This window comes from Peromyscus eremicus, chromosome 2 (assembly GCF_949786415.1).
Source record: "Peromyscus eremicus chromosome 2, PerEre_H2_v1, whole genome shotgun sequence".
NCBI classification, from domain to species: domain Eukaryota; kingdom Metazoa; phylum Chordata; class Mammalia; order Rodentia; family Cricetidae; genus Peromyscus; species Peromyscus eremicus.
In genome coordinates this window covers 147575007-147602379 of record NC_081417.1, presented here as the reverse complement: position 1 = coordinate 147602379, position 27373 = coordinate 147575007, and the positions used below count along the sequence as shown (strand labels likewise).

The window sequence follows — 27373 nt, the reverse complement described above, 5'->3', positions numbered from 1 at the left end:
CAATGATTCACTAATACGGTGCAGTTTTATGTCACACAATAGTTTCCTTGCCAGTACTGTAACCCTTGCTGTTTATATGAAAATAAGAAACTCATAGGTGATATGTGTCTGTGGGCGTGTAACAACTTCTGTCATTTAAATACAGTTGCAGTTATGGTTGGACAACCCAAAGATTCAGCTGACATTTGAGGCTACTCTCCAACAGTTGGAAGCCCCTTACAACAGTAAGTGCTGTGTTCACTAGAGAAGGCCTCCAGGGGCCTCCAGCTTCGGAGGGATTCTTTTTGTTGACATTATACTTCATCTTGTGAGGTGCATAAATAACCCTTATAAAGTTTGTTTGTTTTCCTGATCTGTAAATTGTATTGATGCAGATTTCTAAATGCTTTCCTAGATCTATTGTCTCACTTGGATCCATGGAATATTTTGGTATATGATTGGCTACTTATCTGGTTTTCTTTGTTTTTACCATCATCAAAGTCTTAGGAAGTTTTTGCCAAAATATATAAACATTGTTCATACCTTGTAAAGGTTTGTTCTCTATTTTATCTGTAATGTAATATCATTTTAAAAATGCCAGTTTAGCCAGGTATGTGGGCACATGCCTATGACCTAAACATTCAGGAGGTGGAATCAGGAGGATCAATAGTTAGCTTCAGCTATGTAGCAAGTTGGAGGCCATCCTCAACTTCATGAAACTCTGTCTCCAAACAGCAATTCATGCCCCTCCCCCCAAATTTCTGTGTTGAGCATTTTGTACTGTTACAGCCTAATAGTTCTGTGACTTAGTTTGCTAAAGGGTATCACATGACCCAGGGTCACATGAGTTGTGTGTAGTGTGACTTCACACTGGAGAAAGAGTTAGAAGAGCTTTCAGTTTAAACTGTTGTAAGTATAAACATGTTTTTAATTTACTCTACAGGTGATACTGTGCTTGTCCACCGAGTTCACAGTTACTTAGAGCGTCATGGTCTTATCAACTTTGGCATCTATAAGAGGATAAAACCCTTACCAAGTAAGGACTCATCTACCAAATGAACTAAGTGATTTTTAGTAATTTTTTAGGCCTATGTTTAATATTCATGATGCTGTGACATTTTACTTTTATTTGTAAGATTCCACTAGTGAAAATATTCCCAATCTCATAAGTTAAATTTAAAATAAGATAAATAAATGTACATTTCCCTGGGTTTCCTGTTTGAAAGGCCTTAGGAAAAGATTAATTTCCAATTTTTAAAAATTGGAATTATGGTCGGGGGTGGGGTTGGGGGGGTGGGTAAGGGTGGGGGGTGGGAGATGGTGATGGGGTGGTGCACGCCTTTAATCGCAGGGAGGCAGAGCCGGGTGGATCTCTGTGAGGCCAGCCTGGTCTACAGGGTGAGATCTAGGACAGGCACCAAAACTATACAGAGAAACACTGTCTCAAAAACTTTAAAAAAAAAGCTGTTAGAAACGTGAAAAGTCAATTATGCAGGCAGGAAGTTTTGAGGCTTTCCTCTTAGATTCTTTTTCTAAGTATTTGCCCTTTTCATGCTGTTTGAACAATGTCTGCCAGGGACCTAAGGGACAAAGATGTTCTGAAAAGAATTGAATAATTTTCAACAGAAGTAAACCCTTGAATAGAATAGCTTATACTATTACAGTTAGGAGGTGGGTGAGCAGGCCTGCCAGAGGTTAGGCCACAGAACTTCCCATTCCTGACTAATGCAACTCAGTTATACACTTAGAGTGTTGAATTCATTTTTTACAAGTTTCAGACATTTGTTGTTTTCTCAGTTTCTACAGTTTGAAAGTAACTGAATTATTTAAGACATTATGTTAAGAAACCAGAAGTTTTAGCCGGGCGGTGGTGGCGTACACCTTTAATCCCAGCACTGGGAGGCAGAGGCAGGCAGATCTCTGTGAGTTTGAGGCCAGCCTGGTCTACAGAGTGAGTTCCAGGAAAGGCACAAAGCTACACAGGGAAACCCTGTCTCGAAAAAAAACACACACACAAAAAAAAAAAAAAAAAAAAAGAAAGAAAGAAAGAAACCAGAAGTTTTTTTTTTTTGTTGTTTTGTTTTGTTTTTTTTGTTTTTGTTTTTTTTTGGTTTTTCAAGACAGGGTTTCCCTGTGTAGCTTTGCACCTTTCCTGGAAATCGCTTTGGAGACCAGGCTGGCCTCGAACTCACAGAGATTCGCCTGCCTCTGCCTCCCGAGTGCTGGGATTAAAGGCGTGAGCCACCACCGCCCGGCAGAAACCAGAAGTTTTAATGAGGGGGGAAAAATACAAACTCGGAACTACAACAATTTTTTGTTCTTTTTTTTTTCACCCTTTTAGCTAAAAAGACAGGAAAGGTGATTATTATAGGTTCAGGTGTCTCCGGCTTGGCAGCAGCTCGACAACTACAGAGTTTTGGGATGGATGTCACACTTCTGGAAGCCAGGGTAAGAGCTGAACTTGGGATTAGAGACTTGACCTAATGGAAGCATGGGAAGGGGTACCTGTTGCAAATTAAAGAATTGGACAATTTGTGCTCGCCAAGTACTGTAGTGTACTAGAGTATTTTTGGATACCGTGTAGTGGGTAAAGTTGTTCCTGTAGCTTTTACTTACATTATGATTGTTTGATGCTAGGAATCAAACTCAGAGCCTTGCACATAGGAGCCAAATTTTCTACCGTTGATCTATGTGTATTTTTGACAACAAATTTTTAGAAATGATCAACAAATTTTTAGAAATGATCAGTGAGTATGTGTAGATAATTTCAGATTATTTTTTTACCATCAGCACTATTTGTCTGTGTCTTTTTCTGTTTTAAGATTTATTTTATTTATTTATTTATTTATTTTGGTTTTTCAAGACAGGGTTTCTCTGTGTAGCTTTGCACCTTTCCTGGAACTCACTCTGTAGCCCAGGCTGGCTTTGAACTCACAGAGATCCGCCTGGCTCTGTCTCCCAAGTGCTGGGATTAAAGGCGTGCGCCACCACCGCCCTAAGATTTATAATTATGTGTTTTATGCATATATCTGTGTGTGGATATATGTACATGTGAATACAGGTTCCCAAGGAATACAGGAGAGGGCATCAGCTCTCCTGAACTCGATTACAGCTGGTTGTGAGCCACTCAGTGTGGGCGCTGGGAACTGAACCCAGGTCCTCTACAAGAGCGTCCAGTGCTCTTCCACCACGAAGTTACCTCTCCAGCCCCTATAGTTAGTTAGCTTTTTAATTTGGGATGTTCATAAACGAACTTTTTGTAGGAGACCATACATTTCAGTGATACATTATATTGTTTGCTAGATGGGGAAAAGGAGTTTTCTTAGGTCTTTTAGAAAAGACCTGGTAAAGCCCAGAGAATTGGTTATATTCATTATTATTCCTGGATTTGGAAATGGAAACTTAAGGTAGGAAGGGTTGGTGGCACATCACTTCAGAAAGCTGTTATGAAAATGATTTTTATAAATGATTTTTTATATTTTACCTTCCAGTGGCTTAAAGATTTTAGTTAAAAAAAATAAAAGAACCCTTACTTCTTAGTAACCTAAATATTTTCAAAATTTTATAAAATCCTTAAAGTATTACATATATCTCATTCAAAATTACTTTTCATAAAGTGTTAATTTTTTTTAATGCTCTTCTTAAATAGAATGTGGAGAAATAAAATGATTTCCCCAATATACTGTTACTGGAAAAAACCTTTTAATTTCAGAGACCTTTTTTCTATGTACTCTATATACTGTGTGTTAAGAGTAAAGGACTGCTTTGTGGGCGGGCCATTTGTGATCGTTCCCACATGGATTGTAATCTAACTGCAAGGTTTGGTTTTGCTTTTTTTGTTGTGTGTTTCAAGTTTGTGGAATACTTTGATATTTTCCATAATTTTATCACTATAGCTCAGTAAAGTTTTTTATCCCCAAAACCTTAATCAGCAGACATAACCCTGGGCCTGTTTAGGAGTAAATGCTATGTTACCAGTTTGTGTTCAATAGACATGGTTCCTGGGTTGCTTGGGAGAGAATATCAGAGAAGTCATCCACCAAAAGATTGAGTTACAACAGCCAGTGTACCTGTAGTACAGACAGCTTGGACTTATATGAGCCCAGCAGTTTAAAACCAGCCAGGGCGACTTGGTGAAACAGCCCCATTACAGGTCCTCCTGCCCCCCATTACAGGTCCTCCCCCCATTATAGGTCTTCTCTCCCCCCATTACAGGTTTTCCCTCTCCCCATTACAGGTCTTCCCTCTCCCCTTTACAGGTCCTCCCCCCATTACAGATGATGGTAGTGATTCAAATGCAGGCATCAGATCATGGTAGTAGAAAATTGATGTTTAGTGTTGGATTTTGTTTTGTTTTGTTTTGTTTTGTTTTTCGAGACAGGGTTTCTCTGTGTAGCTTTGCGCCTTTCCTGGAACTCGCTTTGGAGACCAGGCTGGCCTCGAACTCATAGAGATCCGCCTGGCTCTGCCTCCCGAGTGCTGGGATTAAAGGCGTGCGCCACCACCGCCCGGCTAGTGTTGAATTTTATAAGCATGAATTTTCTCTTTGAATGGGCCTTGTGCGTCCTGGACAGTTAGAGCAGCTGGGCAGGATGTGGAACTGTCTGGCTGTCAACATTGTTTCCTTTCTGATCATTTCTGACATTCAGGCTTGTTGCTTTCTTTCTTTCCCTCAACTTGAGGTTATCATTGGTTTGTGTTTAGTGCACACAGTACTGTTTATTGATAAATGTAAACTCAGAATAATACTTTTCTTGTTCTATTATGAAAGATTGAATCCTGGTATGCTGACTTACTGTGGTTAAAACAGAATAAATGACTAGGTCATTTGATTTCTAAAAACAGGATCGTGTAGGTGGACGTGTTGCTACCTTTCGAAAAGGAAACTATGTAGCTGATCTTGGAGCCATGGTAGTAACAGGTCTTGGTAAGTAGTTTTAGTTTGATACTTTGAAACACAATCTAAGACAGATAGACCTTAAATTTAAACCAGTAGTTTTATAATATACTGATTATGGTGTTGTGTTAGTTTTCTTTGCCAGTAACACACCACAGACAGTGAGTAATAGGTACACACCACAGACAGACAGTGAGTCATAGGGACACACCACAGACAGACAGTGAGTCATAGGGACACACCACAGACAGACAGTGAGTCATAGGACACACCACAGACAGACAGTGAGTCATAGGACACACCACAGACAGACAGTGAGTCATAGGACACACCACAGACAGACAGACAGTGAGTCATAGGGACACACCACAGACAGACAGACAGTGAGTCATAGGGACACACCACAGACAGACAGTGAGTCATAGGGACACACCACAGACAGACAGACAGTGAGTCATAGGGACACACCACAGACAGACAGTGAGTCATAGGGACACACCACAGACAGACAGACAGTGAGTCATAGGGACATACCACAGACAGACAGACAGTGAGTCATAGGGACACACCACAGACAGTGAATCATAGGGACACACCACAGACAGTGAGTCATAGGGACACACCACAGACAGACAGTGAGTCATAGGGACACACCACAGACAGACAGTGAGTCATAGGGACACACCGCAGACAGACAGTGAGTCATAGGGACACACCACAGACAGACAGTGAGTCATAGGGACACACCACAGACAGACAGTGAGTCATAGGGACACACCGCAGACAGACAGTGAGTCATAGGGACACACCACAGACAGACAGTGAGTCATAGGGACACATTGCAGACAATGAGTCATAGAGATACCACAGACAAATCATAGGGACATGCCACAGACAGTGTCATAATGAAGAAGTTAAGTAGGGTTGGTGGCGCACACCTTTAATCCCAGCACTTGGGAGGCAGATCTTTGTGAGTTCGATGTCAGCCTGGTCTACAGAGAGAGTTAGAGGACAGCCAGGGTTCTTATACAAAGAATCCCTGTCTCGAAAAACCAAAAAGAAGTTTATTTTCCTTATAGTTGTAGGCCAAAGGGGCAAGAATCTGATAGACTTCTTGCTGACGGTCTTGAGGTACTTCAGGTCACATGGCAGGAAACGGCCTTTAGGTTGTATGTGCCTTTAGCTTTCACCTTTCTAAAGCTAGTAAGATTCAATGAAGGGACTGTTGATAGTTTGTCTATCTTTTTGTTTGTTTGATTTGTTTGGTTTTGGTTTTTTGAGACAGGGTTTCTCTGTGTAGCCTTGGCTGTCCTAGAACTCACTCTGTAGATCAGGCTGGCCTCAAACATACAGAGTCCTGGGATTAAAGGCATGTGCCACACTTCCCGACTTTGTTTTGTTTTTTGAGACAGGGTTTCTCTGTGTAGCCTTGACTGTTCTGGAACTCACTTTGTAGACCAGGTTGTCCTCGAATTAGGAATTAAACTCCAGGCTGAGTTTTGAGGGGGCAAAATATATTCAAGTCATAGTAAGTCCTTATTGCCTGTTAGTAGGAGGTAAATTGCTAAATATCTTTTCTGAAGCTGAAAATGTAAATTGTACAAGCCTTTTGATACTGGGTGTCTTTTTCTAATTCAAAGAAATTATCCTAAGGAAACACAGACAAGTGAACAATGTTGTGTTTGAATCATTTCCAACATGACATTGTTTATAATGGCAGAGCATTAGAAACCACATTAGAAGATTAAATTATTATATAGTAAAACGTGTATCCACTAGCTCCATAGCATACATAACATAGTATTTATAATGTATTACTAAGTTAAAACTTTCATAGAATGGGTTATAATTCTTTTATGTGAAGTCTAACTCTATACTCCTAAATTGTAGAAGGATCTGTAATAAAATGTTAACTTAGAGAATTATGAGTATTAACATTTAGGGTTCCTCTATGTAGTCCTGGCTGTCCTAGAACTCATCTTATAGACCAGGCTGGCCTTGGAACTCACAGAGATCTGCCTGCCTCTGTCTCCTGCGTGCTGGGATTAAATGTATACACCACCACTGCCCAGCTAAGTTAACATTTTTTTGTTGGTCTTACATATTTCTTACTGTGAGCCTTAAAGTAGAAGATGTGATTGACACCCTACATTTTCAGCTGTTTTATTCCTTTATTATTTTGGCAAGGCTGCTGGTGATCCAACTCAGTGCCTTAAAAATGGGAGACAAGCTCTAGTACTGAACTCAGTCCCTAGCCTTTGCTTACTCCACAGGTTGTCTCATTACATAGCCTGAGCTGGCCTTGAGCACTCGAACCTCCTGCCTCAAAAGTGCTGCAACACTGGCATAGGCCACCAAGGCTGGGCTTAGCATTTTTTATTTTCAGTAAAGAAATTTTGGCTTTGAGGTTTTTCTTTTCAAGGATAGGCTGAATTTGTTGGAGTTTTTTTCTAGGAGGAAATCCCATGGCTGTTGTCAGCAAACAAGTAAACATGGAACTGGCCAAGATCAAGCAAAAATGCCCACTTTATGAAGCTAATGGACAAGCTGTAAGTTGATGACAAACAGAGCTTTTCAAAATTTCTGTGATTCAGTTGGAAATAATTTCAGGGGAATTTGTTACTGAGCATGACATGAATATACAGACTGAGAAACAATTGGCATTTTTCTGACTATTTTCTTAACTCTGAACTATATAGGAAGGGATGATGGTACGTGTGCAAATTTACATGTCTGCTTAGGCATTTGTCTGTAGGTATTTACTGAAGGCTGGCCACCGTGTTTATTGGCCCTGGCCACTTACTGAATTAAACCTGCTTCTTCATATCTGTGTGCTGTGCCTCCATCGTGTGCTTAAGCTCTGTGTGCTGTGTCCCACTTTGTACAGACTCAGGCCTCTGCCAGGCTAGTACGCAGCCAGATGGTGATACTTACCAGAAGTAGAGCAAGGTTAAAGTGTCTATGGTCAGAGGCCTAGGAGCTTCTTGTCCTTGATGTGAGAGTAGCAGGGACATAGTGATTGATCTAAGAAATGTGAGTGAATGAGGAGGCATGGTCAGGCAGGCTTAGGTTGCTCCTGGCAGTCCTGATTTTGCAGGCATGAGTAAGATTCAGAAGTTTGTGTTTAGCAGACATTTGACCAACTCCCCTGTCAGGCTGAGAGTCCTTTGAGACTGTATGCATATTGTTAACTTTGTATTTTGAGGAAGAAAATTTTGCTATGTATTGAATATGTCATGGTTTAGCTGTTGTTACCACTCAAGTTTTTTGTGATGATCTCAAGGGACATCCTTATTTATCCTAGCTGCCTTGGGTTTTTATGGCTTGATGTTCCTGAAATGCCTTGGGTCATGTCCACCACGTGTCCAGAGCTTGGGAGAAACATCTAACAAAATAAACAGGGTAGAATGAGAGAAGAGAGGTAGTAGAGGTTACCTTTCTGAATTATTTGATAAAGGTCAGTAAAGGATAGTAAAGTTGAGGACCGTTCTCTACTTCACTCTAGTGGGACTTGGTTGGAAATACCCCCCCTCCAATTTTTATTAAGGAAATTTAAAAATATTACAAAAGTAAGAAGAGTACTGTAATGAACTCCAATTTGTTTAATTTGTCCTGTTTCTGCTTTGGGGAGAGAGGGTCTGAAGAATCTATTACCCAGAAGTCTATCAGCAACACTAAGTTGAGGCAGATTTGCTAAGGGTTAGGGAGAACCAATTGCTACAGAAGAGTCAGAAGAGTCAAGGGGCAAGAGAGTGGGATGTGGGAGTGACTGGTGGGACAGGGTGGAAAGGGAGGGAGCACGTTTGTGAGATCAGTGTAGGACTTTAGTCTGTGTTGTACACTGGGGCTGAGGAAGGTGAGTAGATGCAGAGGTCTCTGAGGGAAGGATGGAGCTCATCCTGGTGAGGCGAGAAGACAAGCTACAGTGTAGGACAAGGCCTTGCTGTGGAGGTACTGGGAGTGGAGTTTGGAGCAGGGAAAGTGACGGGAAGAGATAGGTGTTTGAGGTCAGTAGCAGGAAAGAGCCTGACTGGGGTAAGGAAACAAGGCAACAGCAGATACCCAGAGAAGTCCTTTTAGTGTTAGATAAGCTTTTTTGTGACTGGATCCTGAGCCTCCTACCTGAGCTGCCCAAGTGCTGAGATAACAGGCCTGTGCTACCTAGTACAGATCAGCTGACATTTTGGTGTTTGTTGTGTCCAGGATGGGACCCAGGCCCTCAGGCTTCTAGGCAGTTGCTCTATCACTGATCCTTAGTGCTCAGTGCTCTGCCTTTCGTGAGTTTGTTTGTTACTGGTGATTGCGTTTCTGTGTTCAAGTTCTCCCTAAGCATGGTCACCATTCTCTCCTGTTACAGTATGGGATAAGATAAACAGCTTGCATAAGAACATAAGTATGTGATACCAACTGTATTATAGAAGGTTGGGCATTGTGTTCTAGCTTAAGCTCCCTGTCTGAGGTCCAGCCCTTTGGGGAGCATTTGATAGTTTGAACAAGGGATATGGTTTTTCCCCCATTTATTTTTTTTAGATTTATTTATTTTATTTTATGTGTAGGGGTTTTTGCCTGTATGTACATCTATGCACAGAATGTGTCCCTGTTGCTCATGGAGGTCAGAAGGTGTTGGATCCCCTGGTACTGGAATTACAGATGGTTGTAAAATATCATGTAGGTGCTGGGTATTGAACCTGGGTCCTTTACAAAATCAACATCTGCTCTTAACTTCCGAGCCATCTCTCCAGCCCAGGGTGGTTCTTTTTTTTTTTCCTTAGTCCATTTATTTGTATTTGGTGCACTGGTGTGAGGGTGTCAGATCCCCCAGAACTGGAGTTAGACAGTTGTGAGCCACCATGTAGGTGCTGGGAATTGAACCTGTGTTCTCTGGAGGAACAGCTAGTCCTCTTAACCACTGAGCCATCTCTCCAGCCCCAAATGATGATTCTTTAGGCATTTTAGTTTTGGAAAGAGTTCTTCGTGGCTTTGAGTTCCTCTTGCCTTATGTAAGAAGCCATGTTAATGTCTGTTTTTCTCTGTCTCCAGTGGTATAGTTCAGTGAGAATTCGGAACTATTGACCTGTAGACTAGCTTTTCACTTAAATGACAGGTACAGAGAACCTTGCTTGCATATGCTTATTATTAGAAATGATGCTTTGTGGCTTTAGAATTATAAAGAATTAAGTGGGTGAGTAGTTTTTTTCTCCTCATTTTGCAGAATGGCTAACTGTAGCTCCCATATATTTCCCTAAAGTCACTGTGGTCAGTACCCGAGAATCAGTTTATTGCTTGGTGTTCTAGCTCAGGTTCCAGTGCTTGTTAAGTTACATCTACCTGATTTGTCAGGAAGATAGATGAGCCAGGGTAAGAGTGTGCAGTAAGTACCATGATTGCCTGTGTGACTGTATCTGCTAAGTCTCCTCTTCAGAGAGCTTTAAAATAGTTCCCCTTAGGCTGAGCATGGTGGTGCACACCTTTAATCCCAGCATTTAGGGGACAGACAGGTGGATCTTTGTGAGTTCGAGTCCCGCCTGGTCTATAGAACAAGTTCTAGAACAGCCAGGGCTACAAAGAGAAACCCTGTCTTGAAAAACCAAAATTTTCAAAAAGAATGTAGAGGGCTGAGTGTTATGGAAATCACAGGTAGTGTTTGCTTAAGGACATAGCTCCATACCCAGCCATTTTTTGTTTTAAGAAACAAATGTAGATGGTTGTTTGTTGTTACTATTTATTTTTTGTATTTGTGTGTATATATTGTTGTACACGTTTGGGGTGTGAGTGTACATAAGAGGTTGGTGTCTCCATCTCTCACTCTCCACCTTATTTTTGAGACAGGATCTCTCACGGAAGCTGTTTTGGCTGGCCAGCAAGCCCTAGGGATTCTCCTGTCTCTGCCTCCCCTGTACAGGAGTCTATTTTTATGTGAATTCTGGAGATCTGAACTCATGTCCTCTGCTTGTGTGGCAGGCACTTTACAGAATTAAGCATCTTGTCCCCTCAGCACCTGTTGTTAAACTATTAAAAACATCCTGAGAATGCTCTCTAAAACAGTAGATCACTATTCTATGTGGTCCTCCATGGGCAGCTAGACTGTTGAGCTTCAGTGTTTGCCTTGACAGTGAAAGTTTTCATTGTTGGATATGTAAAGTAGAGCATTTGTAACTGGCCTTTTAGCAATGGATTCAATATTTAAATGCATTAAAAACACATTTGGGTTTCCCCTGGTCAGTATTGGTTTGCCAATGTATGTTATTTGCCATTCATTTCCAATTGAAATGCTAAAGTTAATGGAGAACAGCCCGGCTTCAGCACTTCCCCCTAGTTGCACTGGCAACGTTAGCATCGCTGTAATTGCTCACCCGGGCAGAAATGCCTGGTTGCCCGTATAATCTCATAATCTGGTTGCCCCACCTAATCTCATAAAGCTGAGCCTTGGGTCTAAGTGGGCACTGGACATGCAGTCTTGTCATCTGGTGTCAGTCAAACGTGGCAGTATTCCTGTGGTTTGAGTTTGATTTGTTTGATTTTCTTGTTACTGTTGTGTGTTTTCTGTTCTTTGAGTTTTGCTTTTGTTACTCACTGCTTTCTCACCACTACCCCCCACCCCCGCCTTTTTTAAATTGCCCCCCACTCCCTGGCCATTTCTATGCCTTGACTTTCCCATTGTAGTCTCTGTACAGTCTGTTCCTTATTTCTCCAGCGGTTGCAGCTTCTAAGCTAACAGAATGCTTCTGTCATGCTATGTGTTTAAAGCCTTGATTTTACTGCTGTCATACGAAACTAAACTTGACGTGGCTGTTGGGCTGTTATTTACAGTTTATTTCTCCCTCTGCTGCACTGGTTAAAAGGACACTGTCAAGGTATTTTTTCATAATTTTTCAAATCATTTTCTCACTGTTTACAGTAACCCATTAAAAGCGTAACACTTAGATCTTCCCCTTTCAATGATCCTCTCCATCACACATCACACTGGTTGTTGTTGTAGAGTTGCGCCTGTAGGTTGGACTGGTGCTGTTTGAGTTTTTGTCATTGAAAGCGCATGTAAAACATCAGTTTTTTGTGGGGAGTGTGGGTGGGAAAGGGGGGTGTAACGAATCAAGCAGGCTGCTCAGAAAATAGAGGGAAGAAACAAAAGGTCAATTTGGTCCCTCTAACCTTGACAGTGTCCCTTTAAATATTTCTCTACCACCACCCTAGACCCAGTTACTGAACCTGAGTGCTGGGTACCTCTCAGTATAAACTCCCTTATGTGACTGTCACCCTAACCACAAAGATTAAAGCTTGTCTGAAGCAGGCCATCCAGTTGGCACTAGAAGAGCTTTAATCTGCCCCATTTGCGTTCTTGTGTTTTGGCACATTGCGCCCCATGGTAGAGGCATATGTGGTCTCGTCCCTCTTGCTGGAGCATCCTCTTGTAAGGCATTTCAGAAATCTGCGTAGAAACTCCAGGAAAAGCAGTCTTGCAGGGAACATTGGGCAGCCATGTAGAGTTTATATTCAAGTGTGATTGTCTCCCTTTTGGAAGGAAAGATAACTGTAGAGTGCTAGGACCATCTTCTGTAGCACATTGCAGGGTTGCACTGGAAAGAGCAAGTTCCTGGGCAGCATTTCATTTTGAGTTACTCTATACAGGGCCATCACATCTCTGAGAAAAAGTAACTGATGAGCACTGAATGAAATTCATGACGAGAAGGTCTCTGAACAGCTCTAATAGGTGCAGTCAGAGCAAACAGGACCATCATCAAGAGCTCTTCTTTCACTGTGGAAATGGGTCAGCCAGATGCTCTGACCCACCAGCCCCGGGGACGATAGTAATGCATAGTGACACCAAGCATCTGAAGCCTGGTTCTCTACCTCCTTTCTCTCCACAAGCCAGAGTCCTGGAGAGTAGATTTCCTTTGGTGTGGGAGTAGCTAATTCTCGGTGCGAGCCTCCGCTCTCCTTGAGGCGTTAAGCATGACTCTGGTTGTCACCTGTCTCTGTTGTGTTCACAGAACCCGAGCAGAGCTGCTTCGGCCTTCTTCCCCTTCTCTTTTAGTAAGTTACCCTGTTTTGACAGGTCGTCTTTGCCACACCAGTGGCCCATCTCATGGGGTTACCTTCGAGGGGTATGGTCGAGTGCGTTCCTCCATTATTTGCAAGTGCAAAATTGAAGTGTTTCCGGTGAGAGGTGGCCTCTTCCATGGTGATCTTGTCAGTAGTCACTTCCTACCAAACACCTCAGGCTTGGTGTTTACAAGAGCTTATTTTAGTGCTCTGTTTTCTTGTTCCCTATTTTAGGTTGATTGCAAAGTGAAGTCTGTATTTTAAATCCTGTTTCCCACCTAGTGCCCAGTCCTGGCAAAAGATGCTTCTCTTAGACATGCTTTGTTGTCTGCCACTGTTGCTGTGAATCCAGCAGTGGGACTGCAGGTAGACTACTTGGGCAAAGCTAAGATGTAACAGGAGTGAGGGACTGGTGCTGTCGGTAGACTGTACAGAATGGTCTAGGTCAGCTGGAAGACTGCTTCGAAGTGTGTTCCCTTCCTCTGCCACAGCAAGGAGCCAGACCTTGTGGTAACTGAGTTATTCCTAGTCTAAGCTTTGACGTTCACCTCTGAAGCTGAAATCCATTATTATTGTGTGAAAGAGTAAGGTGCTGGTGTGTTATTGTCAACACCATGAATTTGACTTCTGTTTCCTACATCTTTGAACAGGTAACTGCAGCCTCTTCTTCCCCATTTGCTCTGATTTTGGAAGGTCTTCTGGTGTGTGGTCACAGTCTTTGTTCTCTGGGACTTTGCCAGTGTGTCCTTTGCATGTCAGCCCAGCTCAGCTCGGTGCACCTTGTGCTTCATGTAACTTCAGCTAGTGCCACTGCAGGTCTTGTGCCTGTGACTGTAGATTGAGTCCTAGCTCTGAGGGAACGAGTGGGAGAGAGGGAAATATTTCAGGCCTGAAACATCTCATATCTCATTTAAATGGATTTAACCACTTCATAGAAAAAGTCAAATCATTGTCCTCAAAGGTTTTCCTTTGAAATACATATTTTGGCCTCTTAAACTGTAGAACATTTTTGTGTGTTCATGGATGACTGTGCTTAGTTTGATAAGGACCAACTCTGCTATACTTCATATTTTCAGGTTCCAAAAGAGAAAGATGAAATGGTAGAACAAGAATTTAACCGATTGCTAGAAGCCACCTCTTACCTTAGTCATCAGCTAGATTTCAACGTCCTCAATAATAAACCTGTATCCCTTGGCCAGGCATTGGAGGTTGTCATTCAGTAAGTACTCTGAAACTTTATCATATAGTGAATTTCATTTACAGAGAGATGGCTATTTATAAGTTTTTTCATAAGTCTTATTTGAGCTAATTTTTACATATATTCATGTGAACTTTTAAATTCTGAAGTCAGGGCTGAAGAGATGGCTTAGTGGTTAAGAGCACTGGCTGCTCCTTCAAACAACCTGGGTTCAGTTCCTAGTACCCACTATGAGTGGTAACTCATAACCGTCACTCTTGTACCAGAGGATCTGACACCCCTTGCCTCCTGCCTCTGCAGGTGTTGCATGTATATGGTGCACAGGCAAACATTCATAAAATAAAAATAGATAAATTTTAAAAAATAAAATGAATTCCAAAGTAAAACATTTTAAGTACTTTTTAAAAAATAATTATAGACTCCCCAAGGCCACGTTCAGTTCTAAAATGCATCACTTTACTGCATGTTATTTTATTTAGGTCAGGACACAAACACAACCAGCTAACTTTCTTGTCTGAATATTACACAGTCAGTGGGTTTGGGGCCTCGGGTGTTTGGCGGGGGCCTGTTTTGTGCTATAGAGCTGGCTATGCAACCGGGCCACATGCATTGTTTCTTACAGGCTACAAGAAAAGCATGTCAAAGATGAGCAGATTGAACACTGGAAGAAGATAGTGAAAACTCAGGAGGAGCTGAAAGAGCTTCTTAATAAGGTAGAGCTCTGCATTCATGGCTTCCATAGTCCAAAAACCGAAAACAAGGGGACTCCTTTCACTTAGAAATGGTAAAGACCTCTCTGGAGTTTGACCTCCATGGAGAGGAGTTCCCCGGCTGCTCTCCTTTCCCATCCTAACTGCAGTGGATTGGTCAGCACTGCTGCTGAGGTCTGGGATTAGAGCCAAGTACCCCTTGATAAAGAAGATCAAGTCAGCTCATCCATCGCCATAACTGTTTCTCTCGAGATGCCAACATTTCCACCTCTGTTCCCTGAGGTTTCTGTCATCACCTTCTGAGTCCCGAGTTCAGATGATACAGATACAGTCTTACCCTACCAACTGCACAAGGCAGCAGCTTAGGGAGAAATGATTTATCAGCGGGGAGGGCAGGACCTCACTCTCGTTAGCTTCCTGTTACTCTAGGAGCCCCAGCCACCTGTGCATAGACTGTGGCAAAGACTGAGCATCTATAGGCCAGGCTTCAACACCCTGTGGTACCTGAAAAAGCTAACATTAGGAATGAGCACATAAAATTCTGTGTGTGATAATTTGACTTTTTACATGTTTAAAAAAAAAGGAGTGGGGCTGGAGAGATGACTCACTGGTTAAAAGCACTGGCTGCTCTTCCAGAGGACCTGAGTTCAATTCCTAGCACCCACATGACTGTTTTGTAACTCCAGTTCCAGGGGTTCTGACACCCTCCCACAGACACACATGCAGGCAGACACCAGTGCACATGAAATAATAATAAATTTAAAAAAACAACAAAGCTGGGCATAGTGATGAACCTGTGTTATTTCAACACTTAAGAGGCTAAGGCAAGAGGGTCTTAAGTGGAATATTCTTTTCCATCTCCGTTGTTTTGGAAGACAAGAATCTCTCTTAGTTATCTGATAGGGTTGTAGAAACCTCTGTTAAACTCTGTTTTTTCCCAAATAACATGATACAGAACCAGGTATTCAGAAATTGCAAGGATCTTTCATAACATTGTGCAGGGAGAGCCAATGCCAAGTACATGTGTTCTTTGGAAAAGAATTACACTGATGTCTAATATGAAAAAAAAATTGTTTTGTTTTTCAAGACAGGGTTTCTCTGTGCAGCCCTGGTTGTCCTGGAACTCGATCTAGAGACCAGGCTCACCTCAAATTCACAGAGTTCCACCTGCCTTTGCCTCTTGCCTTCCAAGTGCTGGCTAGTATGAAATTCTTTTTTTTCCATTTTAGATGGTAAATTTGAAGGAGAAAATTAAAGAGCTCCATCAGCAATACAAAGAAGCATCAGAAGTGAAGCCACCCAGAGATATCACAGCTGAGTTCTTAGTGAAGAGCAAGCACAGGGACCTGACTGCCCTGTGCAAGGTTGGTGCCATGCTCTGCCGAAAAGTAGTGTAGAGGTGGGAAACCTGAGAAAAGAGAGAGCCTCTAGCCAATGGCAAGTGTCTGTACCTCAAGAGCCATGGAGATTGAATGGCTCAGTACAGTGTGAGATCGGTATTTCCTGCGTAGTTCTTATCCTGACATTTGAGGATGGTAATGTAGTGCATGTGGAATTTCAAATGAGACTGTGGTTTCAGTGTCCCACACGGTGTCTCCTAGCACCTTAGCCTTCTGAGTCTCCTCCTCTGCAGCATGGTATTCGTGATCCATAGCTTGGAGAGTCCTTGTGAAGGAAGCTGAAATGAACTGTGTTTCTAAGGAATCCCATACCAGGGCCATGGGAGGTGCTGAGAGCTTCTATGTTTTCACATCCTTATTTGGAGCACGGCCAGTGCTTTTACCATTTTCCCTCCTGCCCCATCTTATCCCAGATTCCTAGCTTGTTTCCAAACACCCCTGAGGTTTGACCCCAGCCTTAAATTGAATCACGCTTTGTACACATGCTCTGAGCAGAAAACGTGTTACATATAAACTAGGTAAATATCTGACCGTTGAGGCAAAATCACATTCACTTTATTTTTTAATTTCTGTTAGGAATATGATGAATTAGCTGAAACACAAGGAAAGCTAGAAGAAAAACTTCAAGAATTGGAAGCAAATCCCCCAAGGTAAGGAAAGAATACCAGACATTAAGAATGACAGCTTTGCTATCTCCTTCTGTTCAGTCTGGAAGGAAGACGACAAACAGTGAGTTTATGTGATGGGTGGATGGGAAGTGTGTGTGAAGATGGTCTCTGTATCTAAAATTAGCCCTTCTCTACAAAACCTGACATTGAGATAAAGCTGACCTAGATGGAAATTGTTTTGGGGTGATTTTTTAAAAAGGTACTGTTTTACACTTGAAAGATTTGGGGGACTAGGACTTTACCTTTTTCTACTGAGGTTCAGGCAGTGACAGATGCTCTCTAGACATAAGGGATAGAGCAGTTAGTAACACAGGTGAGAGCTTGTTCTGTGACTTGCATATAAGGCAGTCCCAGTCCCCATCCAGGTGAGCTCATTGAGTCTTGCAGTGATGTTTTCGTTAACACTGTGCTCCCTTATTTTTCAGTGATGTATATCTCTCATCAAGAGACAGACAGATACTTGACTGGCATTTTGCAAATCTTGAATTTGCCAATGCCACACCTCTCTCTACCCTCTCTCTTAAACATTGGGATCAGGTAAGATTTCTGGACCATTTATTGAGTTGCACATACTTGAGGACTATTAAAAACTCACCCCCCCCCCCCCCCCCCCCGTGTGTGTGTGTGTGTGTGTGTGTGTGTGTGTGTGTGTGTGTGTGTTCTTGGAGACAGCTTCAGTAGGAGACAGCATTTGCTTGTGGGCTACCACCATAGTCAGGACATGGAACATTTCAGCCTGCTGCTGTGGTCCACTCCTGTCATCCCAGTGCTTTAGAGGCTAGGGCAGAAAAATTGAGTCCAGGGTCACCATGGCCGATATCAGGAGGCCTTTGACTTTAAGAAACGAAAACAAAAGATCGTTATCATCCTGCCCTTTTGCAGTAAATCCTTCCTCTCATCCTGCTTCTCCTTGTTCTGTGGTTTCATTGTAAGTGGTCTTTGTGTGACTGACTCCACTTACCTTGAGCTAGTGTATCCCTTTGTTATTTATTACAATTCCATTGTAGAGATAAACGTGGATTATTAAGTCATCACTGGTGCACTGATGGGGTTATGCGTGTGCATGGGGTACTATTAGTGAAGGTGCTCTGAATATTAGTATTTGTCTCAGAAAAAATTAATAGTGAACCGGATGGTAGTAACACATGCCTTTAATCCCAGCTCTTGTGAGGGAGTCAGCCAGGTCTCTGTGAATTCTTGGCCAGCCTGGTCTACAAAGGAGTTCCAAGACAGTCAGGGCTATATAGTGAGACCCTATCTCTGACTCCTCCTTGCCAAAAATTTTTTTTGAGTGAAATTGCTAAGATCTTACAGAAAGTAGATTCTGCTTGGCTGGTTTTGGTGATATTAGGGATCGAATTCATAGCCTTGTACAAACCAGGTGAGAACTCTGCCTCCAGCTGTTCCCCTAGCTCTCTTTCTACTTCTACTTCTCATGTGACAAACTTCCAAACTGCATGCCACGTCCTCCCCCTCCCCCAACTCTGTGACAGCCATGTGCTTCACCTCCTCAGAGATGCTCAGTGTCCAACCTGGAGGGTCCGCCATTCTCGTGAGTGTCAGGAGTCTCTTCCTGTGCATCTCGGTTGCTCTGTGCCTTGTAGTAAATGTCCTCATGTATTTGGCCCCTTTGAAGAAAGTCTACTTGTTTGTTTTCTTTTTGAAGAATTCGTAAGAGCTCATCTATCAGATACATGCTTTACATTTTCTTCTAGTCTTTGGCGTGCCCTTTGTGTCCTTGACCCTAGAGCCTCATGTGCACATGCCCTATCATTGTTACCCTCCAGCTCCATCTGTCCTTTTTACATTCTGAAAAATTGACTTACCTGAGCTTATAGTGTTTTAACATGTAATTCCTAAGAATTACGAGACACCCCCAAGAGTTTCTAGACTCTGTGGGATGCTCTTAGCTTCCAAGCCAGACCTTGGCTTGATACTCTGTAGATGTTTGAGGCTTCCTTTTGTGGATGGGCTGCCTTCATCTAACTTGACCAACTGGTTTAGAAATCTTCCTCAACTTTAAAATGTCAGTTTAAACTGAAAATAGACTTTGCTCTTTAAAAGAAAATGTAATTATGCACATCTATAATGCTGTTAAGAAGGTAAATGGGGTTGGGTGGTGGTTGGTGGTGCATGCCTTTAATTCCAGTACTCGGAAGACAAAGGCAGAGGCAGCGGCAGTTGGATTTCTGTGAGTTCCAGGACAGCCTGGCTACACAGAGAAACCCTGTCTCAAAAAAAACGGGAGGGGGGTGGGTGGGAAGAGGTAAATGAATCAGCTTTTGTGCTTTTCTGGTCGTCTGCGTCTCCGTGGATGGTCTGAACTTGGTAGTAGAGTACTGTGCTAGTCACTATCTAGAGACAATAGAAACTTCTTCCTGGAGATTAGAGACAGATCAGTGGTTTTTCCTCAGGCAGTTAAACTTGAATATGAAGTAACTGTTTAATTCTGGTCTTAAAATACTGTTTGGGGCTGGAGAAGTGGCTTAGCAGTTAGTAGTACTGGCCACTCTTGCAGAGGACGTGGGTTTAATTGCTAGCACCCACATGGCACTTGTCGGTCACTCTGGTCCCAGGGTATCCATCACCTTCTTCTGCAGACACTGTATCATATGGTACATAAAACATATGCAGGTAACACCCATACACATAAAAGTTTTTTAAACTTGACTAGTCTACAAGCTTGTACTCTTCAGCACTATCGTACAGAACTTGGTGCAAATGGCATAGTGTAAATTGTATTTAAAAAGTGTGGTAATAGGCCTTTTCTTGTCTTGGCTAGGATGATGACTTTGAGTTTACTGGCAGTCACCTGACAGTAAGGAATGGCTACTCATGTGTGCCCGTGGCTTTAGCTGAAGGCCTGGATATTAAACTGAATACAGCAGTGCGGCAGGTTCGCTACACAGCCTCAGGTATGTGTCTGCTCTATAGGAAGGTAGAGCACCTTCCCTGAAACTAAGTTTTTTACAACTTTGTTTTTGGTACCTTGATTGCATGGTTCATGAGTGTAAACTTTTGTAAATGCCTTTTGTAAGTAGATGGCAGAGTGACAGAAACTGCAACACCATCTTCGTTCTGGGTCTACAGAAAATGGGCCTGGGTTATCTATCATACTTAAGAGGTGCCATATTCTCAGAATTCATAATTATATTTACAATGACTTGATCAAAAAGATATATGCATATATAGTTGTTATGAGCATTCATATAAAAACATGCTAGGGCTCACCAGCCAGCTCTTGGTTGGAGCCCATTTTTGTTGTGTTTTATTTTTTTCGAGACAGGGTTTCTCTGTGTAGTTTTGCGCCCATCCTGGATCTAGCTCTGTAGACCAGGCTGGCCTCGAACTCAAAGAGATCCGCCTGACTCTGCCTGGGATTAAAGGCACCACTGCCCAGCTGAGCCCATTCTTTTGTGGAGTGTATTCTATGTTTTCACTCCCATTGTTAGTAAATCTGTATTCCTATTTTAAAAATACATTAGGTAAAATAATAGTGACATAATTCTGATGTCAACTCAGAGATCAAGCTGAGCATTACAGTGAATTTCCAGAGTCTGAGGTTTTGTGCCAGTCTTGAAGTTGTCGTCCTTAGTGAGCAGGTAACCACTTTAGTCCAGTATATCGCTAGTGTAAGATGGAGGCAATCAAAGGTTCCTTACTGACTGTGAGCGTTTAAATCCTGGCAGCCTTAGGCTCATTTCTTTTGTTTTTTTTTGTGTGAAAAATGAAGGAAATGGCATGACTTTTGGCACCGTGCTCACTTCCCTCATTGATGCCATCCTCATCACTAAAAGTTTTCCAAACACTTTGTCCAGGATGTGAAGTGATTGCTGTGAATACACGCTCCACAAGTCAAACCTTTATTTATAAGTGTGATGCGGTTCTCTGCACCCTTCCCCTGGGAGTGTTGAAGCAGCAGCCACCAGCTGTTCAGTTTGTGCCTCCTCTTCCTGAGTGGAAAACATCTGCAGTTCAGAGGATGGGATTCGGCAACCTTAACAAGGTGATGTGCTCTCCTCCTGTTACCCGTGTAATGTTGAGTGTCCAGTAGCATCAGTGAGGAGTGGGGTCTGCATGTAACCATAGTTACCCGTACCCTCAGCTGTGATTCCAGGCCTGAGCCCCTAGAGTTCATATACTCATCTGGTTGTATTATATAGTATTCAAGCACACTTAATCTTGTTATATAACCCCAAACCTACTAAAGGTCTTAAGTCGCATCATATATAATTCCTTTTTTATACCGAAAGTGGACTAGGAGTAGTCATTAAGTCTTAAGTATGACCTGAAAGGACCAACGATGCTTACAAAAAGCCATCTCTTTGAGGCCAACTCATATGATTCCTTCCTGTGGTAGGTGGTGTTGTGTTTTGACCGGGTGTTCTGGGATCCAAGTGTCAATCTGTTTGGACATGTTGGCAGTACGACTGCTAGCAGGGGCGAGCTCTTCCTCTTCTGGAACCTATATAAAGGTAACTGTTTGCTAGGTTTATTTTTTTTTTTCATACTTCTAGAAACATACAGAATTAAAAATATTGGGAGTTTTCTTATATATATATGCCGTAATTTTTTTTCGTTAACTTAACATGCAATTCTTTAAAAAATCCCTTCAAAGTAGTTTGAAGAAAACATATAAAAATGAAGTCACATCATAGCCAAAAGGGACAGGCCGGGGAGTATTCCTCATTCTGAGACTGTTAGATCCAGCTTGCCCTCAACCTTAGATCACTTCCTTAAAATGTGTTTATGTTCCTATTTCCCATCCTTTTATAATCAGTTGATTAACTAGAGCACTAAACACATATATTTAATTCCCTCTTCAAGAAGAGAATGGAGAACACACAAGTGTTTCTCATGCAGCAGTTGTAGGCCACTGCTTACAGTACAGGCATGTTTCTCACCCAGTGTCGTTCTGTCCCTGGTGAAGAGGTGTTCCTACACTGAGGTGGTGCCATGCTTTTCTTTCCCCAGCTCCATCCAGGCCATCTATCTGGTCCTGTCAATACCTCATGGTATTCCTCCCCACCCAACATTCCTTATTCACCGCCTGTCCTTGTCCAGGCCACTGTCACCTCCCTATCATGCCGGCATCCCTGCTTCTGTTAATTGTGTTGCATTTGTTGGTTGCTTTGAATTGCAAAGGAGAATACAGATTTCTTACCAAGGCTTCTACTAAGCCCCTTACAATATATCCTTTCCCATCTTCCCTGTCTACTCCGCTCCCAGCTCTTTGTTCAGAGCGTCTGTGCATTTCTTTTTTCACTGGCTCACTTTGCTCAGCTTGAATGTATTTGGAAGAGGCCTTTAGGGTATACATTCCTATTGCCTAGAATCTGAATTAAATCCCTGTATTCTCTTTCCTCTGTCCTATATTGTCAACGCTTTATCAAAGGTCATGATTCTATGTGTGTGGCTATTTACCTGTTAACTCTTGTGATTTATGTCTTTCATACCCCCCAGGAACTAGGTAGCCCTGGGGCTGTCATGCAAGCTTATTATATACTCGCCAAATGATGGCTGAGGACAGTGATAGGTATGAAGGGTCGGAGCCAGGTAGAAGGGATGCTGCCAATACCGTGGAAGCACCTTAAGTGGCCAGGACTAAGAATTCTATACCTAAATACAGAATGTTCCTTTTGACTCCTGGACGTCATAAGCAATGGAGTGCCCATTGGTCAGTTTCTGGGGACAGCATTCAGAAAAATAGCTTGTATCCAGCTGTGTGGTACTACATGGCTCATTGACATTTGACAGCACCGAGAACAAAGCAGGCCTGATAGGAAAGTATAGGAAAAACCTGGAATTGTCCCTTCTGTTTCCTCAGCTCCAATACTATTGGCCCTGGTGGCAGGAGAAGCTGCTGGCATCATGGAGAACATTAGTGATGATGTGATTGTTGGCCGGTGCCTGGCCATTCTCAAAGGGATTTTTGGTAGCAGTGCAGTACCACAGGTATGTTGAGTGAGTGGACAAGCAGGGATCCAACTTACAGCTGAACGGAGGTTTGGCTTAGTTGCAGTTTGCAGCTTAAGTTCTTGATCGGGACATTTATGTGAGAATGGAGGTATGTGCTGAGTTGGCCTGAATTTTAATGTTTGGAACTTTAAGGTAGGTATTCAGCAGACTCTAGGACATGACCCCAAGAATGTCAGTTGCTAGCTGCATTTCTCTTTTATACGTGGGGTCACATCACAAGCAGCTGAACTTGGCGAATACACTGGGGAGTTTTTTTTTGGTTTTTCGAGACAGGGTTTCTCTGTGTAGCTTTGCGCCTTTCCTGGAACTCACTTGGTAGTCCAGGCTGGCCTCGAACTCACAGAGATCCGCCTGGCTCTGCCTCCCGAGTGCTGGGATTAAAGGCGTGCGCCACCACCGCCCGGCCACTGGGGAGTTTTATGAGAATTTCTTTGTAGCCTATTTTTAGGCCAACTGCAATACTTTTAGCCCCTTGTGAGACTCAAGAAGGTGAATTAATGAAAGAGTAAGGTCAAGTGCTGTTTGTCATAGAGGAAGCGGCAACATGGATCCTTGTGTCTCTGCATCCAAAGCAGCAGCAGCCGTCACCTGGCTCCCTCACCTTGCCTCTCTTACATAGGTCTTGCCTACTTTTCAGCCATGGCTGGTATGTCCTGCTATCAGTAACATGGTTCTCCTATATCTAGCCCAAGGAAACTGTGGTGTCGCGATGGCGTGCCGATCCCTGGGCCCGGGGCTCCTATTCCTATGTGGCTGCAGGATCTTCTGGAAATGACTATGATTTAATGGCTCAGCCAATCACTCCTGGCCCCTCCATTCCAGGTGCCCCACAGGTGAGAAATTAGAAAGAAATCTGTGTCTGGACCTATTTGTGGAAAGGCCAAGAGCTCAGGGTAGAAATGATACCTCTTAGTCACTCCATCCTTGTATACTTTGCTCAAGCTTTTCCCCCTTTAAAAGTCCTATTGGGACTAGAAAGACAGCTCAGCATTTAAAAATGGCTGCTGCTCTTCCAGAAGACCCAGTTCAGTTCCCAGCACCTACACTGTATGGCTCACAGCCTCCTGTAACACCGGCTCCAGGGGACCCGACACCTTCCACCTCCACAGGCACACACACTTTTTTAAAGACCTACTTGTAATTGTACCTAATTGTGTGGCAGCTTGTAGGGTTGCAGAGGTCTGAGTCTCTAGGGCCTTGTAGAGCATTTTTCAGTATCACAACCCAAAGGCTTGGTTACGCTCAAACACATTCCTGCTTAAGAAGGCTGTACTCCTTGTAGCTCAGAGTTTAGGATGTCCTGCCAATCTTAGCCAACAGGTACTACGTGAAATAAAACTAGAATATTTGAGCATCTATAAACTGATCAAGAGAGACTTGGGTAAACTAGTGGTGGAAACAGATTAGCCTTCAAAAGTCAACAGGAATTTGGCAGTTCAGACACAATAAATTACTTGCTGATTTTTCTCCCCACCCCCTACCCCCCAAAATAGCCGATCCCACGACTTTTCTTCGCTGGAGAACATACAATACGGAACTACCCGGCTACAGTCCATGGTGCTCTGTTGAGTGGGCTTCGAGAAGCAGGAAGGATTGCAGACCAGTTTTTGGGAGCCATGTACACTCTGCCTCGTCAGGCCACATCAGGTGTCCCTGCACAGCAGTCTCCAAGCATGTGAGACAGATGGTTCAGAAGGGAGGCCCAGTGGACGTGTAATCTGCCGTGGAAGCAAGCTCTTCTAGCAATACTCCACCCTACTGAGGGACTGTCATCAGCTGCAGGACTCCTAGTTTGACAGCAGGGGCTGGCTCCTTTGGCTGACAGCACAGAGAGGAACTTACCCATTAATTTGGAATTATGTCTCCATAAAGACTGAGACAAGCAAGTGCTGTGAGATAGCCTTAGTCTATTGGTGTTTGGCTTTTTTTTTTTTTAATATATTTTGAGAATAAAACTTTAAAATAATTTTATGTGAAGATTATTTTTTAATTATGTATATGTTTTATCAGTGTAGGTATGTGCACTTATGTGGGTGCCATGGAGGCCAGAGGCACTGGATCCCCTAGAGCTGGTCACAGAAGGTTGTAAACCATCCATCCAGTCTGTGCACTGGGAACCAAACTCAGGTCCTCTTGTGTTTTTACCACTGGGCCATCTCTCTCCAGCCTCATATAAAATTAGTTTGCTCTTTTGAATTAAAGCTTTATATACCTAATACACAAGCGTTGCTCCCTCGGAAATGCAAATCCTACCTTTGACAATAGCACACATGTTATCTCCACAGGTGTAAGAAGGAAGCCACGTAAGACAAATGGTTTGGTCAGGTCCCAGGACTCCTACTGAGTTACACTGACAGCTCCTCCTTTTTAAGGTCCTAGTTTTGTGTTTGCCCACATGTATGTATGTGTACTACACACATGCCTGTGAGCTTCCTTACAGGTGCTAGGAACCAAACCTGGGTCCAGTGCTCTTAACCATGGAGCCATCTCTCCAGCCCCATTATCATTTTTTTTAAGTACATGGGATATTTTTAAAGATTCATTTATTTATTATGTATACTGTGTTCTGTATCCCTGCAGGCCAGAAGAGGGCACCAGATCTCATTACAGATGGTTATGAACCACCATGTGGTTGCTGGGAATTGAACTCAGGACCTCTGGAAAAACAGCCAGTGCTCTTAACCTCTGAGCCATCTCTCCAGCCCTGCCCTCAATAATTATTAATGGCAGTGTATTAAATGGGAGGCTCTAAAGGAATGTTTCTGTCACTTTTCATGTACTAGTGCCCATCTATGTTGGCGCGGAGCACCTTGTAGTTGAACTGTCTCCTCTGTAAGGCTGCTGGAAAGTACTTAGAACCCTAGTCTAATCCCTGCATCTCAAAACTCTTCCTCTAGTGGTGTGTGAAAAATGGAATGGGGCTTTTCCCCTAGTTTCACTGAGTGACGGCAGTAGGGGGAAAAACTGTTGAAAACATAGTGTTAATGATGGAAAGGTGATTACTGCTGCAGTGGAAAGTGCCAGAAATACTCCCTAAGGGGAGTTCACGAGGGTGTCTGCTGCAGTCAGTGGCTGATGCTTTTAAGAGTGCAGTTTAGAGCCAGGTGATGATGGCACACATCTTTAATCCCAGCACTCAAGGGTAGAGGCAGGAGGATCTCTATGAGTTCGAGGCCAGCCTGGTCTACAAAGCAAGTTCTAGAATAGAACAGTCAGGGATACACACAGAAACTGTCAAAAAAAAAAAAAAAAAAAACTGTTTGGAGACAGGGTTTCACTTTATAGCCCTTGGCTATCCTGGACTCACAGGAGATCCTCTAGCCTCTGCTGGGATTAAAGGCATGTAATTTGAGATACTTTTTCTTTTCTTTTTTTTTTTTTTTTTGGTTTTCCAAGACAAGGTTTCTCTATATAACAGTCCTGGCTGTCCTGGAACTCAGTCTGTAGACCAGGCTGGCCTCGAACTCACAGAGATCCACCTGCCTTTGCCTCCTGAGTACTGGGATTAAAGGCGTGCGCCACCACTGCCCAGCGAGACAAATTATCTTTTTTTTTTTTTTTCTTTTTTTTTTTTTTTTTGTTTTTCGAGACAAGGTTTCTCTGTGTAGCTTTGCGCCTTTCCTGGAACTCACTTGGTAGCCCAGGCTGGCCTCGAACTCACAGAGATCTGCCTGGCTCTGCCTCCCGAGTGCTGGGATTAAAGGCATTCGCCACCACCACCCGGCCTGAGACAAATTATCTTTGACAACACATAAACCTAAAAAGAAAATAGAGCAAAGAGGCAGCTGCTGGTTTTAACTCTGGTTCATTCACTTAGAAAAGTTTTAAAGCATAAATTATTTGCTAGGTAAAATAAATTTGTGAAACTTCATGCCAGCAACACTAATTCAGAGATAACAGCTATTTCCAGAAATTATATTGACAAAATTGGCATCACTGACTCAAAAGAGCATATGGAAATGAGGGAGCTTTATTGGTTACAATATTGTGCTGCAGAGCCAACAGAGAGCATTACAGCCTAAGGACGCATGCAGACAGGCAGCTTCAACTATACACATGCACCCAAGGAGCCCTGAGCCACGGCCCGTGGCTGTGCCCTGCTTTCCAGAGACAGGTTCTGGCCTCTCTGGTCCCATTCTTGGAGCAGGAATGTAGAAGCTGCTGCACCTAGACTCCAAGGGGCAGAGGTGAAGCCAGAGCCACCTGCCTGGGCAAGTAGGTGTGGACCAACAGAGCTGAGGCCCCAGCAAAGGGCCTATCATGCGTACGTTTATTTAAGGGCTATCTTCCTAGCCCTCCCAATCTTTAAAATACAAAAAATAGACTTTATTCTCTTAAAAATACATTCCGTTCAATACATGTTCTGAGCTGTGAAGCAGCAGGAAAATAGGACCTCTTTCCTATGACCTTGGTTGAGGTGTTGAGGAGAACCCTGTTCCCCATTCAGGGTGTTCAAAAGATAATCCCTAAAAAGCAGCTCTTACAAAGCAGTCTTTGTCAGA

The 27373-nt window shown here is 43.0% G+C and overlaps 1 protein-coding gene across 2 annotated transcripts in view; it reads left to right on the top strand.

The window, feature by feature from the left end:
* The window catches only part of Kdm1a (lysine demethylase 1A), a 52700-nt gene extending 27912 nt beyond the window's left edge, over positions 1–24788 (top strand). For both annotated transcript variants that reach the window (XM_059255212.1, XM_059255210.1), the window contains 16 exons: positions 146–224; positions 923–1015; positions 2321–2427; positions 4825–4906; positions 7331–7425; positions 13993–14135; positions 14737–14827; positions 16054–16188; positions 16801–16874; positions 17318–17429; positions 19675–19807; positions 20711–20898; positions 21253–21367; positions 22720–22847; positions 23558–23704; positions 24365–24788. In XM_059255212.1, coding sequence (XP_059111195.1) covers positions 146–224; positions 923–1015; positions 2321–2427; positions 4825–4906; positions 7331–7425; positions 13993–14135; positions 14737–14827; positions 16054–16188; positions 16801–16874; positions 17318–17429; positions 19675–19807; positions 20711–20898; positions 21253–21367; positions 22720–22847; positions 23558–23704; positions 24365–24550 — 1908 coding nt within the window. In that variant the 3' untranslated portion in view covers positions 24551–24788. The remainder of the gene's footprint in view (positions 1–145; positions 225–922; positions 1016–2320; positions 2428–4824; positions 4907–7330; positions 7426–13992; positions 14136–14736; positions 14828–16053; positions 16189–16800; positions 16875–17317; positions 17430–19674; positions 19808–20710; positions 20899–21252; positions 21368–22719; positions 22848–23557; positions 23705–24364) is intronic.
* The last annotated feature ends 2585 nt before the right edge of the window (positions 24789–27373 follow it).